Consider the following 18388-nt stretch of genomic DNA (forward strand, 5'->3'; position numbering starts at 1 on the left):
TGAGTGTCCAACCACAATACCTACACGAGGGCCGACGCAAATGAATGAAATATCCAAACTAATGGATCAGGGCAAAAGAGTGGCCCTCGAAGTTAATGATAAAGGTCAATACTGTGGAAAAAGCTACGCGAAGCTCGTATCCACTCTGGGAGTCAGATGTCGGCAGACAATAGGGTTGGCTTATAAAAATTGGAAAGAAGTCAACCGTACTCGAAAAATAAAGTTTGGAAAGACATTCAGGTAAGCTATTATTTGTTAGAATTTTGATTTGTTTTTCTATTACTCCAAATGTTGACTCTAACCGTGTTTGTTTTCCTTCAAAATAGACGGGGTTCATTGTGCCGGACACCTTCAAACATGATTGTCTCATCCTAGCTGGGAAGTTAATGAAAGACTTCAAGAATAGGATGACAAAAGACATCATAATGCCCGCGTTGAAAGAGAATGATCTGGGACGACTGGCACAAGTCCCTGAAAAGCACCCGGAGATCGACGCTGCTGATTGGTGCAAATTTGTTGAAAGTAGACTAACTCCTGAATTTCTGGTACGCTAATTATATTAACACTAAGATAAACTCTTAAATACAAGTACATGTATCTAATGTATTTTTTTGGCATTGTAGGAATTGAGTAAGGTGCAACGTGAACGTTCCTCAAAAATTCAATCCAGACATCGAAGTGGTCGGAGTGGAATGGTGAACGTACGGGAAGCTGTGGTAAGTAATACTAAAAATTTAATGTGCTATACAATTTAATTGGTACTCATTTCATTGTTATAACGTTATGTAGAAAAAGGACCTCGAAGTTGCAGATCCTCCCCGCCACCGTGTTTGGATTAAATCTCGCACCAAGAGTAGAAAACTTGTCACTGATTACGACAAGGAAATTGCCGAGAAGATTGTAACGCCCTAATGCTAAGGCACGCTACAGTGCTTTTTCAATAATTGTGCGATCTTTGCTAATCAAAGAAATTTCTCGAAAAACGTGTCAAATTAAAACTTTTGTATTAAACATTAAACTTTGTAATTTAATAAAATATTTACAAGTGCCGGGATCCCGATTTTTAAAACTTTACAAACTTTACTTTTTAAATATACATTCCAAAATATACAGATTTACAGGTCGCACAGCGACTTTCAAAATACAACTCCCAGATGTCCCGAGACCGAACACTCTGTGTCGCGCCGCTTGACATGTACAATCTCACCCGAGCTCAAAGGTTCACTCCCCGTTCGGCCTTTCGCCTTTCCTTTACCTACACATGGAAGCAGAAACTGTGAGTCGACAGACTCAGTAAGAAATGCATATAACATACCATATAATTTCCGACCTGTAAATAGGCGCCCATACACCTATTTACAGAGCTTAACAGATGAGCATGAACGTTCAATACCAGGGTACGACCACTATACCACATACACAACGTACCTAGCTGTACGAGTGTTGGTAGGGTTTACCTCGATCAGTGAGTAGCACTGAGTAATGTACCACACACCTTAGCATTTTTCTATGCTTGTGTTGGTATCACCGTATCGTGCTCAAATCAACAACAATCACTGTACCAATACACTCTATAACTTAACTATACAAGTGTTGGTAGTGTTTAACATAACTCAAGCATGCATATATAAACACATATACACACATTCAGATAATCACATCATACATTATACACAGTTCTTACCTGTTTTCCGAATTCAAGTGTCTTTGGCCAGGCACCCGAACGGAATTCACGTGCTAGATGGATGCCCTAATCACAATAACGGTAACACAGATGAGTGACTCGCCAAATCACTTTCGGGACTTAAAACTCGAAACTAAAAGTTTCCCTATCAATAAACCTCATGGCAATACCCTATATAACCCAAAATTGGCTAAAACTAGGGTTCTGGAAAAACCCCCAACAGTGAATCGGATCCAACCGTATCCCGGTTCTGGGTCACCAACCGGTCGACCGGTTGGTATAGACCACCCAGAACCGGAATTCCGGTTCATCTGCAGAAACCCAAAAATTTATCCCCCTTGATTCAAATCAAGCCCAATCTTTACCAAACTCTCCAGTATACCTATACAATGCATACACAACAAATCCCAGCCAGTATTTCACAGAAAAACACAATAAACATCAACTTGCCATTAAAGCTCAAAGCTTTGAACTCAAAGCTCAAAATTGCATACAACCTAATCCAACCATCAAAACCAGTCACAAGAAGATAAAATCAACTCAATTAAACCCTACAATTCGAACCTTAAGCAAGCCTAAACCTAACAGCCACTAAATCTCAAAATTACAAGTTCAAACTAACTTTTAAAGCTTAAAACATAACACCATAGTTCTAGGGTTACCTTTGATTGCTCCTCCTTCAATCCCTAGCTTAAATTCAGAGAATTTGGAAGGAAAGAATTGGTCTTGCTCTGGTTTTTGTCTCAGCCGAACAAGAGAAAGAGAGAGAGTTCAAGGGGAAATGAAATTTTCTTTTAATTTGACTTTCTTTGATTTTTCCCCAAAAGAAAAGGGTTTTCCTTAATTAACTCATGGCTGAATAGTCATGTGCTAGGTGTCAACAAATGGGACAGCCACCTATTCCCCTTAATAGTAAAAGACTAAAATGCCCTTTAGACTTAAAACTAGGGTAGTTTTGAAACTAGGGGTAAAATGGTCAAATTCCATAACCCCGCTCAATCCCGATAATTTATTTTCTCCAAAATATTTCTTACTATGAAATAAGGTTCTAAACTTACCCATGTGATCAATCTAGCCATCCAACGCATTTTCCGTTGTCGCCGAGCAAAAATTACAAAAATAATATATTGCACATATAAACTAGATAATACCCCTAGAGTTTAATAAAATCTCCGAAATTGAGAAATTATAACTCTAATATTTATTTCTAAATATTGGGGTCCACATTTAAATTTAATTCACATATAATAATAAAATAATAAAAATTAGTGCTAATTGCCTTTTTCTAATCCATATTACTAGAGCGGTCATTACAATTATCCCCCCGTTAATAGGATTTCGTCCCCGAAATCTAACCTGAATAGCTCTGGATGCTGAGTTCTCATATCTGATTCCAACTCCCAGGTGGCTTCTTCCACCTTACTATTCCTCCAGAGCACCTTAACCAGTGCAATAATCTTGTTCCGAAGAACTTTTTCTTTTCTATCCAAAATTTGAACAGGTTGCTCTTCATAGGATAAGTCTGGTTGAAGTTCAAGGGCTTCATAACTCAAGACATGAGTCGGGTCTGACACGTATTTCCTTAACATAGAAATGTGAAATATGTCATGAACAGCTGACAATGCTGGTGGTAAGGCTAGCCGATACGCTACCTGCCCGACCTTCTCAAGTATCTGAAATGGCCCAATGAACCTAGGGCTTAACTTACCCTTCTTCCCGAAGCGTCTAATACCCTTCATTGGTGAAACCCGCAGGAAAACATGTTCCCCTGCCTGAAATGTAACATCTCTGCGCTTCGGATCAGCATAACTTTTCTGCCCGCTTTGAGAAGCAAGCATCCGAGCCTTGATCTTATCAATAGCTTCATTGGTCCTCTGCACTAACTCGGGACCTGTGTACTTCCTTTCTCCTGTCTCGTCCCAATGAATAGGAGAACGACATTTTCTACCATATAACATCTCATAGGGAGCCATCCCTATTGTACTTTGGTAGCTGTTGTTGTAGGAGAATTCAATTAGAGGCAAGTACTTAACCCATGAACCCTCAAAGTCCATGACACAGGCTCGTAATAGGTCTTCTAAAATCTGGATAGTTCTTTCTGACTGACCATCAGTCTGAGGGTGAAAGGCTGTACTAAACTTTAACTTGGTACCCATAGCCTTCTGGAGACTCACCCAAAACTTCGATGTGAACTTTGGATCCCTGTCTGATACAATAGATTTAGGGGCTCCATGGAGACGAACTATCTCCTTCACATACAATTCAGCATATTGATCCACTGAATATGTAACTTTCACTGGTAAGAAGTGAGCTGACTTTGTGAATCTGTCCACGATAACCCAAACAGAATCATACATTCCTGTAGTTCTAGGCAAACCAGTTACAAAGTCCATTGCAATGTCCTCCCACTTCCATTCAGGAAGGACTAAAGGTTGCAATAATCCCGCCGCCCTCGATGTTCGGCCTTAATCCGCCGGCAAGTTAAACACTTGGACACATAGTCCACCACATCTCTTTTCATCCCATACCACCAGAAGTAGGGTTTCAAATCCTGATACATCTTGGTGGTTCCCGGATGCAACGAATAAGGTGTGGTGTGAGCTTCATCAAGTATCTCTTTCTTAAGCTCATCCACACTAGGAACACAAACTCGAGCTTTATATAGCAACATTCCACTGCTCGAGACTGTGAAACTTTTAGGCCGACCAGCTAACATTTCATCTCGAACTTTAACTAGCTCGGGATCTTCCAGTTGTGCCTTTCTGATTCTCTCCAGCAGATCAGATTGGAGTGTTAAATTATGTAATTTCCCGACCACAAACTCAATTCCTGCACTAACCATTTCCGAGGCTAGTTGAGGAGCTATCATAATCGTAGTACACACTTGACCGGGACCTTTTCTGCTCAGAGCATCGGCCACAACATTGGCTTTCCCGGGGTGATACAGTATTTCACAATCGTAGTCCTTAACTAACTCCAACCACCTTCTCTGCCTCATATTCAGATCTTTTTGGGTGAAAAAGTATTTCAGACTTTTGTGATCAGTATAAATTTCACACTTTTCACCGTAAAGATAATGTCGCCAAATCTTTAAAGCAAAAACCACAGCAGCGAGCTCTAAATCATGAGTTGGGTAACGCTGCTCATAATCCTTCAGTTGACGAGAGGCATAGGCTATGACTCGTCGGCTTGCATCGAACACATCCTGCACTCGTCCGGATGCATCACAATACACAACAAATTTCTCTTGATCTGATGGCAAAGCTAACACCGGAGCTGTTATCAAACGCTGCTTCAACTCTTGAAAGCTTGATTCACATTTATCCGACCACACAAATCTTTGATTTTTCTTAGTCAATTCGGTTAGGGGCATAGAAAGTTTAGAAAATCCTTCGACGAAACGTCGATAATATCCTGCTAACCCGAGAAAACTTCGAATTTCCGTCACAGACCTAGGCCTCGGCCAATTCTTCACTGATTCCACCTTGTTTGGATCGACCATAATTCCATTCTTCCCCACAATATGTCCCAGAAAGGATACCTCGGACAACCAGAATTCACACTTTTTGAACTTGGCATACAGCTTGTGATCCCTAAGTCGCTGTAACACCATTCGAAGATGATGCTCGTGCTCCTCATCTGACCGAGAGTATACAAGAATGTCATCGATAAACACTATAACGCAGTTATCGAGGAAATCCTTGAATACTCTATTCATAAGATCCATAAAGGCCGCAGGAGCATTAGTCAATCCGAATGACATTACCAGAAACTCATAATGCCCGTATCTGGTTCTAAAAGTAGTCTTCGGTATGTCCTCCTCCCGAATTCTGAGTTGATGATAACCCGACCGTAAGTCAATCTTTGAAAACACAGTCTTTCCCTGAAGCTGATCGAACAGATCATCGATCCTAGGCAATGGGTACTTGTTCTTAATCGTCAGCTTGTTTAGTTCCCGATAATCAATACACATTCTGAGGGAACCATCTTTCTTCTTTACAAAAAGAACCGGAGCTCCCCAGGGCGATACACTGGGTCGAATAAACCCAATATCAAGCATCCCCTGAAGTTGTAACTTAAGCTCCTTGAGTTCCGCTGGAGCCATTCTATATGGAGCTTTAGAAACAGGTTCAACTCCAGGTGCCAGATCAATTACGAAATCAATCTCTCGCTGTGGCGGCAATCCCGGCAATTCCTCGGGAAACACATCAAGAAAATCTTTCACCACCCGGACTATCTCAGGCCCAAATGTTTCAGGTCTGCTGGAATCAAATACTACCGCTAGAAATCCTATACAACCATTGCATAGTAAATCCCTAGCTCTCAACACAGAAATAACTGGGATCCGAGACCCCTGAATCGATCCAACATAAACAAATGGATCTTCACCTTCCGGCTGAAAAATCACCATTTTACGTCTACAATCTATACTGGCCGAATACTTGGATAGAAAATCCATTCCCGCATAATATCAAACTCGCTAATTTCAATTCTATAAGGTCAGTACTCAATTCCCTATCTTCGATCCTAATCGGCATAGACCTAATGCGCCTATTAGAGATAACCAATTCCCCGCTAGGCATTAGGGTTCCAAACCCTCTTTCTAAAATGTCACAAGGTCTACCCAAAAGATCAATCACCCTTGTAGCCACATATGAACGTGTAGCTCCCGAGTCAAATAATACTGTAAATAACAAGTTGTTGACGGGAAGCTGACCTGTCACAACAGAAGGACTGGCTGCAGCATCAGCTTGGGTGATGGCAAACACACGAGCAGGAACCGGTTTCACCTCAACTTTTGGCTCCTCTTTCTTTGCCTGGGGGCAATCTTTCTTGAAATGCCCCACCATGCCACATAGAAAGCATGTCTTCCGGTTACACTCTCCCGGATGATGTTTCTTGCACCTTGGACACTCGTAATAAGAATAACCCCGTCGTCCTCCTCTCGCCTTGGTTCCCACGGAACCGCTTGCTTTGCCCCGAGCCACCAGAAGCTGGAACAACCTTTCTTTTTTGCTCAATGGTGGAGTCACCACCATCCCTACCATAAACAGGAGTAGGAACAGTGGGGGTTCCACCAACACTCGGAGTCACCCGGGGCTCCTGAAGAAATTTTACTGCACCTTCGGCTCTCAAAGCCTTCTCAACCATATCTGCATACGTGGTTGCTTCGGTAGTGGTAATAACCAGATCATGCCGGATCTTTGCACTCAAACCCGCTAAATATTTTTCTTTCTTACTAAAGTCCGTGGGCACAATTCCTGCTGCCAATTTAGCCAACCGATCAAATTTCGTTGTATACTCAGTGACTGACATACCCTCAGTCTGAACTAGATCAGTGAACTCTTTCCGCTTTTCACTGCGGACCGCTTCATTGTAATACTTGGAGTTAAATAACTCCCTGAATTCTTCCCAAGTCATCAGCGTGACGTCCCGTGTGAGGGTTATCAATTCCCACCACACAAGGGCATCTTCCTGAAACTGGAAAGTGGCGCAGGTCACCCGATCATTTCCAACCACTCCCATAAAGTTGAGAATACGCTCAATCATCGAAAGCCATTGCTCGGCCTTCATCACATCAGGGCCTCCCAGAAACACTGGAGGTGCCTGTTTTCGAAAACTTTCGTACAACGGTTCCATACGGTTGCCAACAACAGGTTGTTCTGCTGGCACTGCTGGAACTGCAACGGCCTGAACTTCTTGAGGAGGCACGGCAGGAGGACCCTGCTGCCTCAGCCTCTGAATCTCTTCATCTTGCTGACGAATTCTCTCTTGCATTTCAGCAAATCTTTGCTCCCAATCAGGAGGAGCTTGAGGTGGATTTACAGGGCGACCACCCTGAGCTCTACCACGGCCACGGCCGCGACCACGGGGATTTTGAGGATTCCCCTGACCGCCTCCGGCCTCAACCATGCCACCCTGGCTTCTTGTATTTCGCGGGGCGTCCATTTAATAGGACTTAGCCTGTTTTCCATAAGGTAGGCAGGTTAGACGGCGATCAAAATCAACACCGCTCTTAATAGCAAAAAGGCAACGCACTTTCTTTTCTTTTTAAAGAAATATATTTAATTTAAATCTAATATGCTTCCTAACATGCTTTTACATCACACTTATTTAAAATACTAAACAAGTACGGGCTTACTGAACCGTGAACCGAGCTTTCTCTGATGAAGATTGTACATGTCATAGCAAGCTTCGGTAGACGTACCCGGCTTCCGATACCAAAATTGTAACGCCCTAATGCTAAGGCACGCTACAGTGCTTTTTCAATAATTGTGCGATCTTTGCTAATCAAAGAAATTTCTCGAAAAACGTGTCAAATTAAAACTTTTGTATTAAACATTAAACTTTGTAATTTAATAAAATATTTACAAGTGCCGGGATCCCGATTTTTAAAACTTTACAAACTTTACTTTTTAAATATACATTCCAAAATATACAGATTTACAGGTCGCACAGCGACTTTCAAAATACAACTCCCAGATGTCCCGAGACCGAACACCTGTGTCGCGCCGCTTGACATGTACAATCTCACCCGAGCTCGGGTTCACTCTGTTCGGCCTTTCGCCTTTCCTTTACCTACACATGGAAGCGTAAACCGTGAGTCGACGGACTCGCAAGAAATGCATATAACATACCATATAATTTCCGACCTGTAAATAGGCGCCCATACACCTATTTACAGAGCTTAACAGATGAGCATGAACGTTCAATACCAGGGTACGACCACTATACCACATACACAACGTACCTAGCTGTACGAGTGTTGGTAGGGTTTACCTCGATCAGTGAGTAGCACTGAGTAATGTACCACACACCTTAGCATTTTTCTATGCTTGTGTTGGTATCACCGTATCGTGCTCAAATCAACAACAATCACTGTACCAATACACTCTATAACTTAACTATACAAGTGTTGGTAGTGTTTAACATAACTCAAGCATGCATATATAAACACATATACACACATTCAGATAATCACATCATACATTATACACAGTTCTTACCTGTTTTCCGAATTCAAGTGTGCTGGCCGACCTGAACGGAATTCACGTGCTAGATGGATGCCCTAATCACAATAACGGTAACACAGATGAGTGACTCGCCAAATCACTTTCGGGACTTAAAACTCGAAACTAAAAGTTTCCCTATCAATAAACCTCATGGCAATACCCTATATAACCCAAAATTGGCTAAAACTAGGGTTCTGGGAAAAACCCCCAACAGGGCATCGATCCAACCGTATCCCGCTTCGGGTCACCAACCTATCGACCGGTTGGTATAGACCACCCAGAACCGGAATTCCGGTTCATCTGCAGAAACCCAAAAATTTATCCCCCTTGATTCAAATCAAGCCCAATCTTTACCAAACTCTCCAGTATACCTATACAATGCATACACAACAAATCCCAGCCAGTATTTCACAGAAAAACACAATAAACATCAACTTGCCATTAAAGCTCAAAGCTTTGAACTCAAAGCTCAAAATTGCATACAACCTAATCCAACCATCAAAACCAGTCACAAGAAGATAAAATCAACTCAATTAAACCCTACAATTCGAACCTTAAGCAAGCCTAAACCTAACAGCCACTAAATCTCAAAATTACAAGTTCAAACTAACTTTTAAAGCTTAAAACATAACACCATAGTTCTAGGGTTACCTTTGATTGCTCCTCCTTCAATCCCTAGCTTAAATTCAGAGAATTTGGAAGGAAAGAATTGGTCTTGCTCTGGTTTTTGTCTCAGCCGAACAAGAGAAAGAGAGAGAGTTCAAGGGGAAATGAAATTTTCTTTTAATTTGACTTTCTTTGATTTTTCCCCAAAAGAAAAGGGTTTTCCTTAATTAACTCATGGCTGAATAGTCATGTGCTAGGTGTCAACAAATGGGACAGCCACCTATTCCCCTTAATAGTAAAAGACTAAAATGCCCTTTAGACTTAAAACTAGGGTAGTTTTGAAACTAGGGGTAAAATGGTCAAATTCCATAACCCCGCTCAATCCCGATAATTTATTTTCTCCAAAATATTTCCCACTATGAAATAAGGTTCTAAACTTACCCATGTGATCAATCTAGCCATCCAACGCATTTTCCGTTGTCGCCGAGCAAAAATTACAAAAATAATATATTGCACATATAAACTAGATAATACCCCTACAGTTTAATAAAATCTCCGAAATTGAGAAATTATAACTCTAATATTTATTTCTAAATATTGGGGTCCACATTTAAATTTAATTCACATATAATAATAAAATAATAAAAATTAGTGCTAATTGCCTTTTTCTAATCCATATTACTAGAGCGGTCATTACAAAGATAGTAAGTATATATTAATCCTTAATTGAGTTCTACTCATGAGTTAGTGTATATAATTCATATACTAATTGCTTGAATATATGCGTGCATTAGGCTCAATTAGAGGAGAAGCTTAGTCAGGGACAAATTCAGGTCCAGGGCCAAAACGATATCCTCACGCAGGCGCTCGGGACACCAGAGCATCCTGGACGTGTCGTGGCCGTGGGTATGCTATTACTTCAAATGTTATTTATTTAGTTACACAAATGAAATCGTTGCTAATTTGCATTTTATGATTTGTAGGTTCCTGACCAGGGCATCTCAACTGTTCGACAGGAAGAAAAGGGAAGTGTCTGATGTTGTGGCTCGGCAAGCGAAGGAGATTGAACAATTAAAAGCTGAAGTCCAATCCCTTAAGCAGCAGAGGAACGCTGCCGAACAAGAGGAAGAAGGAGAGGTGGCTGGTGAGGCGTATGTTCCACAACCATACGCTCCTCAGGATGAGGTACAACCACAAATTTATGCTGAAGAGTTCATTTCCCTCAACGACCAAGGTATCCTATACAATTTTGATGACCATGCGGCCCTTAATCAGCAAGTACATCTCTGCTCTGACAACATCGACAATATTGTGGCCCGAGGGTATTTGTACGAGCATGTGGGTAAGATCAAAGTTCACTGCCAGGATTACGATGATTCACATGCTCGGATCATGGTTTCGGAAATCCTGCAAGAGGACGCTGAAATCCCAGTCCCAATTGAAGAGTTCAGATATGTTAGGGACGTGTACCAGATGTTCCTTCCTTGGCCTAAACACTTAATTTTAACAACCGAGGTAACTTCTCAACTGAAATTAATTATTAATGATTAGTGGAGTTTGAATATCTTCAATATTCATCCGTAGTGAAGTAGGTTACGCGAATATATGTCTGCGGTGGGATGGATGAACAAACTATCGTTATATATGTGTTATTTGTCGTTATACGGCCATGTTCAAAATTTTTGGGATCATTCAATTACAACCGTTATGCCGCCGAAATTTCGGTAGAATTTAGATAAAATTTGATATATATATATATATATATATATTATGTTCTGTTTTGTTTAGGGTCCACTCGCTCAACCGCCCTCAAGACGTGATGCGTCAAAGGGGAAAGCTCCGATGCTTTCTCCACAAAGCCGGGGTGCACGGGAAGATGAGTTGTTCACGGAAGAGAAGATGGCGTTGATCCCTAATTCGCTAAAATGGATGATTCATGAATTCCTAAGGCTCAAAGATAAACGTGATATAATCACAATTTCTGTCCCCCGAGGATTCATTGCACCGCGTACCCGCATCATTTTATGCGGAGAGGATTTGCAGCAGTTGCTACGTGTAACTACATCGGCAACCGGGGAATGCTTGTTTGGAATGATGTATACTCTTCTTTAATCTAATTAACCTTATATCAAATTATAGTTAAATTATTATAAGGCACTAACACTTTTTTGGCGAGCACATATGGGAGAGCATCAACGGTACGAGAAAATTTTTCAAGTTTTACGACCCGCAGCTTCTCACGAGTGCATGGGATCGGCGATGAAGAACGAGTCGATCTTTTGACGATGCGGCAAGACGATTGGCTAATTGGTTATCATTAATGAACAACAACCACCAAATGTTCTTTATTCCTTGGAATATCGGGTAAACTTTATTAAATTCTTTAGTGCTAATTGTTCATTTCTATATTATGTCTTCAAATTATTTTTATACTATCTTACTTATATTCCAATATAATTTTCTAGGATGCATTGGACGCTAGTGGTGGTTGCGCCAAATAAAATTATCCATTTAAACCCTCTAAAAGGCCGCCCAATTCCCGAAGAAATAGAACAAATGATCGGAAGGTAATTATTTAATGACTTCTTATGTAACGAATTTAAATTAACTAACGAATTGAAATGCTAATATAATTTTCCCAAACAGGGCATTCATGTATATAGGGGACGCACATCAGTATCTTGGCCCGTGGCAAGGAATTTCACAAGCAAACTGTCCAAGACAACCTAAAAGCCAAGAATGCGGTTTTTATGTTTTGAAATATATCACTGACATCGTCGCACATGCCAACCCCAACCGTTACATAGAAGATCAAAAAGCTGTAAGTTTTAATTATTGATCATAGTATATAAATTTTATAATAACAAATATATAATATACATATACATAAACTAATATAAATTTTTAATTTTTTTAACAGTTTGGGGGTAAGAAGCAATACGATCCAAAAACAGAAATTTTACCACTACAGCGAAAGTGGATCGAACAATTGATGGCGGTGATTCACGGTGACGATTGAGGTTCAAAGGTCGAAGAATTTTTCTTCATTATGTAATTTTTATAGATTAACTTGTAATTAGATTTATTAACTTATTAATATTTTTAACTAATTTTACATGTTTGTGTAATATTTAATTATTTTTATGAAATCAAATTATGTTTTTACCCAAATTTAATTACTATTTAATTTAAAATGTAATTAATATATAATTAAATTAAATAAATATGTAATTTAAAATTTAAATAAATATGTAATTTAAATTAAATATAATAATATATAAATTAATAAATATAAAATTAAAATTATATAATTAAATTAAAAAAAATGAAAAAAACTGAAATCTGCTCACTTTTGGCGTCGGTTCCTACGCCATATATGGCGTCGGTTCCTACGCCATATATGGCGTCGGTTATTGGCTAGGAACCGACGCCATATATACCCCTATGGCGTCAGTTCCTAGCTAATAACCGACGCCATAGGGGTATATATGGCGTCGGTTCAAATAAACCCTTTAGCGTCGCCCTGATAGGCGTCGGTAGCGAATTTCGCGAAAACCGACGCCTAAAGGGCTTAAAAACCGCCTCTAAAGGGTGTTTTTGTAGTAGTGGAATCCTACTCCTCTCACAGTTTTAATGCCCTAAATCAATAAAAGGCTGAGAGAGATGGAGGAATTGCACACACCTCAAAGTAACACCCTTCTGAAGTGGCTTCCACCTCCTCCAGGATGGGTAATCTGCAACACAGATGTTGCCATTGGTGATTATATTCAGAAATGAGGAAGGCACTGTCCTTTACATCTATACTAAGAGGCTCAATTACTGTGACCCGTTGGCAAGCGAGATAGTTGTTCTTAGCTGGGGTGCTACAATTGCTAGAAACCTCAGCCTACACAATGTTATTTTTCAATGCGACTCGGTCGACGCTGCTACTGCGGTGCTTAGGAAAAGCCATGAGATTCAGGTACGACATCACAATATTCAGCAAGTAGTAGTGAAATTTCAGAAGCATGCGAGGCTGCTGAATCCCTATAAGGCTTAACGGTGTGGCCCATGGTGTGGCTAAATGGGCAATTAGTTCCAATCGATTCGGGAACATTGATCTGTTTAATTTTGACAGCTCCCTGCTTAATGGTTGAGCAGATAGCTGTGGTGACTTCGTAACAGTTAGTTTTCTTTGTCAGTTTGAATTTGTTAGTTATTTAGTTGCTTGGTTCTTCTTTTCTCTTTTAGGTTTGGAGTTTATCCTCTCTAGTTTGGTTTTTTGCTTCACTTTTAGACGTCGTGTTTTTCCTTGTTATTTTGTTCCTGGGTTCTCGTTTGAGGTACCAATAATAAAAAAAATATGCACATGTATAATTAACTATTTGAATTATATTTTCGACATTTTAAATTACTTAGAATTTTTTGAGAACGAACATGATACCTACTATAAATATAATGTACAACTTCATTTAGAAAAATAGTTTACGATTTCTCTAGTTACAGAATAAAAGAAATACCTTTATTATAGGGACAAAAGCTGCTCTCACCTAAAACTTTTCCAACATGTTTAAGTATATTAATGCAAATCTTTATATAATTTCAAACAATAAATTTTGTTTTTGTTTTCACTTTAATTCACACATAATATATTTTATATAAACTCATACAGTAAAATTATCAAATTTCATTTACAAAAAATATTATACAAAATGAACAAGGGATAATGTTTGGAAAGTAGTATGGATTTCGTGGTTGGATTACTTAGAACTACAGGTATGTTTGATTCCATATGAGTAGTTATGGATCGATTTACCAAGTGAGCACACTTTCTACCGGTAAAAATAACGTACACAGTGGATCAATATGCAGAATTATATGTGAAGGAAATAGTAAGGTTGCATGGGGCTCTGAAGTCTATTATTTCGGATAGGGATCCAAAGTTTACTTCCAAGTTTTGGGCAAGTCTCGAGCGCGCCATGGGTACGAAGCTGAAGTTTAGTATAGCTTTTCATCCCAAACAGATGGTTAGTTCGAGAGAATAATCCAATATTAAAAGATATGTTACGAGTTTGTGTAATGGATTTTGAAGGCTCCTGGAATAGATATTTACCACTAATAGAATTTTCATATAGAAATTATTGGAATTTATTTTACCAGGATCTTAGATCTACTCACAAATATATTTATTAACACCCTAAATATGAACTTTCTAAAACGATGAAATAAACACATATAAAGTTTAGTAAACCTTACATTGGGTGCAGCGGAATAATATGACTCCTTCCGTTCAGATATCTAGCCCTTGATTCCATTCTGTAGCAGAGCATTATCAATATCTGAACCTGGATCTCTTTCTCTGAATCTTTGATGCTGAAACCTCCTTCTTGCTGAAAGTCTTTCTTCACGATCTCCCTCACTATGATTGAGGTATCACTTGCTGTGTGGGGGCACTACTCATAGACTAAGAATTTTGAGATCTCAATGAGGAAGAGAGAGAGAGAGTGGGTTTGGCCAAAGATAGGGAGAGAGAAGGCTCAGTTTTTTCTGAATGAAAAAGTAGAAAATTTAAGTGTAATTTTCCTGAAGCCTTCACTATCTATTTATAGCATTCCACTAGGGTTAGGTTTGAATTATTTGGCATTAAAATAATAAAAATATCAGTTTAAAATTCAAACCAAGTGGCCGACCATGTACAGTAATGGGCCTTACTTGGATTTTGCAGTTTTCTCAATTCTGCATCTGATTTTCTCAAAAACGCCAATTTTCTAATTCAACCATTTAAATGCCAATTCTAACTATTTAATAACTATAAATAATTATTAAATAATATTGTCATTTATCATATTTATTAATTGAACCATACAAAGTATCATAATTAACAAATATGCCCCTAAAACTCTTTCTTTACAATTTCGCCCTTACTTAGTGAAAAATTCACAAATAGACATAGTCTAATTTGAGAATTATAATTGATTAATCAAAACCAATTACATGAGTCTTACAAGCAATATTATCTCTACTAGTGCGGGACCATGGGTCTATATAACCAAGCTTCCAATAGTAGATCAAGAATTTATTACTAAAATTCACTAACTTATTAATTCTTTGTTGAATCCACGCATAGAACTTAGAATTGCACTCTCAGTATATAGAATGCTCTATATGTTCCACCATATAGACGCATCATTAGTTATCCATTGTTATAATCCTAATTTGATCAATGATCCTCTATATGAATGATCTACACTGTAAAGGGATTAGATTACCGTTACACCCTACAATGTATTTTATCCTTAAAACCCTTGACCCCGTATAAATGATATTTCAGCTTATGTGAAATGAGTACTCCACCATTTATGTTCGTTTGGTCAAGCTCGAAGGAGATCATCCTTTGCTTACTATTCGCCAGATAGAAGCTATAGATTCCATGTTTATGCTAGCGCTCCCACTCAATTGCACTACCGTGTTCCCAAAATGTACGTATCACCCTGACCTAAAAGTAGGCTTAACTAACAAATCAAAGAACTGTTGAAAATTATTTTACCAGGATCTTAGATCTACTCACAAGTATGTTTATTAACACCCTAAATATGAACTTTCTAAAACGATGAAATAAACACATATAAAGTTTAAGAAACCTTACATTGGGTGCAGTGGAATATTATGACTCCTTCCGTTCAGATATCTAGCCCTTGATTCTTTTCTGTAGCAGAGCATTATCAATATCTGAACCTGGATCTCTTTCTCTGAATCTTTGATGCTGAAACTCCTTTTTGTTGAAAGTCTTTCTTCACGATCTTCCTCACTATGATTGAGGTATCACTTGCTGTGTGTGGGCACTACTCATACACTAAGGATTTCGAAATCTCAATGAGGAAGAGAGAGAGAGTGGGTTCAGCCAAAGATAGGGAGAGAGAAGGCTCAGGTTTTTCTGATGCAGAAAGTGTTAGAAAAAAGTGTAATTTTCCTGAAGCCTTCACTATCTATTTATAGCATTCCACTAGGGTTAGGTTTGAATTATTTGGCATTAAAATAATGAAAATATCAGAGGGAAAAACCCTATAAAAGTGGCCGGCCCTATACATGTGGATTTGGGCCTCACTTTTTGCAATTTTGCAGTTTTATCTTTTCTGCATCTGATTTTCTCAAAAACGCCAATTTTCTAATTCAACCTCTTAAATGCCAATTCTAACTATTTAATAACTATAAATAATTATTAAATAATATTGTCATTTATCATATTTATTAATTGAACCATACAAAGTATCATAATTAACAAATATGCCCCTAAAACTCTTTCTTTACAATTTCGCCCTTACTTAGTGAAAATTTCACAAATAGACATAGTCTAATTTGAGAATTATAATTGATTAATCAAAACCAATTATATGAGTCTTACAAGAAATATTATCTCAACTAGTGCGGGGACCATGGGTCTATATAACCGAGCTTCCAATAAGTAGATCAAGAATTTAGCACTAAAATTCACTAACTTATTAATTCTTCGTTGAATCCACGCATAGAACTTAGAATTGCACTCTCATTATATAGAATGCTCTATATGTTCCACCATATAGATGCATCATTAGTTATCCATTGTTATAATCCTAATGTGATCAATGATCCTCTATATGAATGATCTACACTGTAAAGGGATTAGATTACCGTTACACCCTACAATGTATTTTATCCTTAAAACACTTGACCCTGTATAAATGATATTTCAGCTTATGTGAAATGAGTACTCCACCATTTATGTTCGTTTGGTCAAGCTCGAAGGAGATCATCCTTTGCTTACTATTCGCCAGATAGAAGCTATAGATTCCATGTTTATGCTAGCGCTCCCACTCAATTGCACTACCGTGTTCCCAAAATGTACGTATCACCCTGACCTAAAAGTAGGCTTAACTAACAAATCAAAGAACTGTTGAAAATTATTTTACCAGGATCTTAGATCTACTCACAAGTATGTTTATTAACACCCTAAATATGAACTTTCTAAAACGATGAAATAAACACATATAAAGTTTAAGAAACCTTACATTGGGTGCAGTGGAATATTATGACTCCTTCCGTTCAGATATCTAGCCCTTGATTCCTTTCTGTAGTAGAGCATTATCAATATCTGAACCTGGATCTCTTTCTCTGAATCTTTGATGCTGAAACTCCTTTTTGCTGAAAGTCTTTCTTCACGATCTTCCTCACTATGATTGAGGTATCACTTGCTGTGTGTGGGCACTACTCATACACTAAGGATTTCGAAATCTCAATGAGGAAGAGAGAGAGAGTGGGTTCAGCCAAAGATAGGGAGAGAGAAGGCTCAGGTTTTTCTGATTCAGAAAGTGTTAGAAAAAAGTGTAATTTTCCTGAAGCCTTCACTATCTATTTATAGCATTCCACTAGGGTTAGGTTTGAATTATTTGACATTAAAATAATGAAAATATCAGAGGGAAAAACCCTATAAAAGTGGCCGGCCCTATACATGTGGATTTGGGCCTCACTTTTTGCAATTTTGCAGTTTTATCTTTTCTGCATCTGATTTTCTCAAAAACGCCAATTTTCTAATTCAACCTTTTAAATGCCAATTCTAACTATTTAATAACTATAAATAATTATTAAATAATATTGTCATTTATCATATTTATTAATTGAACCATACAAAGTATCATAATTAACAAATATGCCCCTAAAACTCTTTCTTTACAATTTCGCCCTTACTTAGTGAAAATTTCACAAATAGACATAGTCTAATTTGAGAATTATAATTGATTAATCAAAACCAATTATATGAGTCTTACAAGAAATATTATCTCAACTAGTGCGGGGACCATGGGTCTATATAACCGAGCTTCCAATAAGTAGATCAAGAATTTAGCACTAAAATTCACTAACTTATTAATTCTTCGTTGAATCCACGCATAGAACTTAGAATTGCACTCTCATTATATAGAATGCTCTATATGTTCCACCATATAGATGCATCATTAGTTATCCATTGTTATAATCCTAATGTGATCAATGATCCTCTATATGAATGATCTACACTGTAAAGGGATTAGATTACCGTTACACCCTACAATGTATTTTATCCTTAAAACACTTG

The 18388-nt window shown here is 38.4% G+C and overlaps 1 protein-coding gene across 1 annotated transcript; it reads left to right on the plus strand.

Moving 5' to 3' along the window:
• The first annotated feature begins 218 nt into the window (after nt 1-218).
• On the plus strand, nt 219-13464 carry LOC133039742 (uncharacterized). The gene is made up of 6 exons (XM_061118676.1): nt 219-240; nt 327-545; nt 624-716; nt 790-888; nt 13049-13264; nt 13444-13464. The coding sequence occupies exons 2-6, from the start codon at nt 387-389 to the stop codon at nt 13462-13464; spliced, it is 588 nt and encodes a 195-aa protein (XP_060974659.1). The 5' UTR covers nt 219-240; nt 327-386.
• Nucleotides 13465-18388: the final 4924 nt, after the last annotated feature.

The sequence above is a fragment of the Cannabis sativa genome, chromosome 7 (genome assembly GCF_029168945.1).
Source record: "Cannabis sativa cultivar Pink pepper isolate KNU-18-1 chromosome 7, ASM2916894v1, whole genome shotgun sequence".
NCBI lineage: Eukaryota > Viridiplantae > Streptophyta > Magnoliopsida > Rosales > Cannabaceae > Cannabis > Cannabis sativa.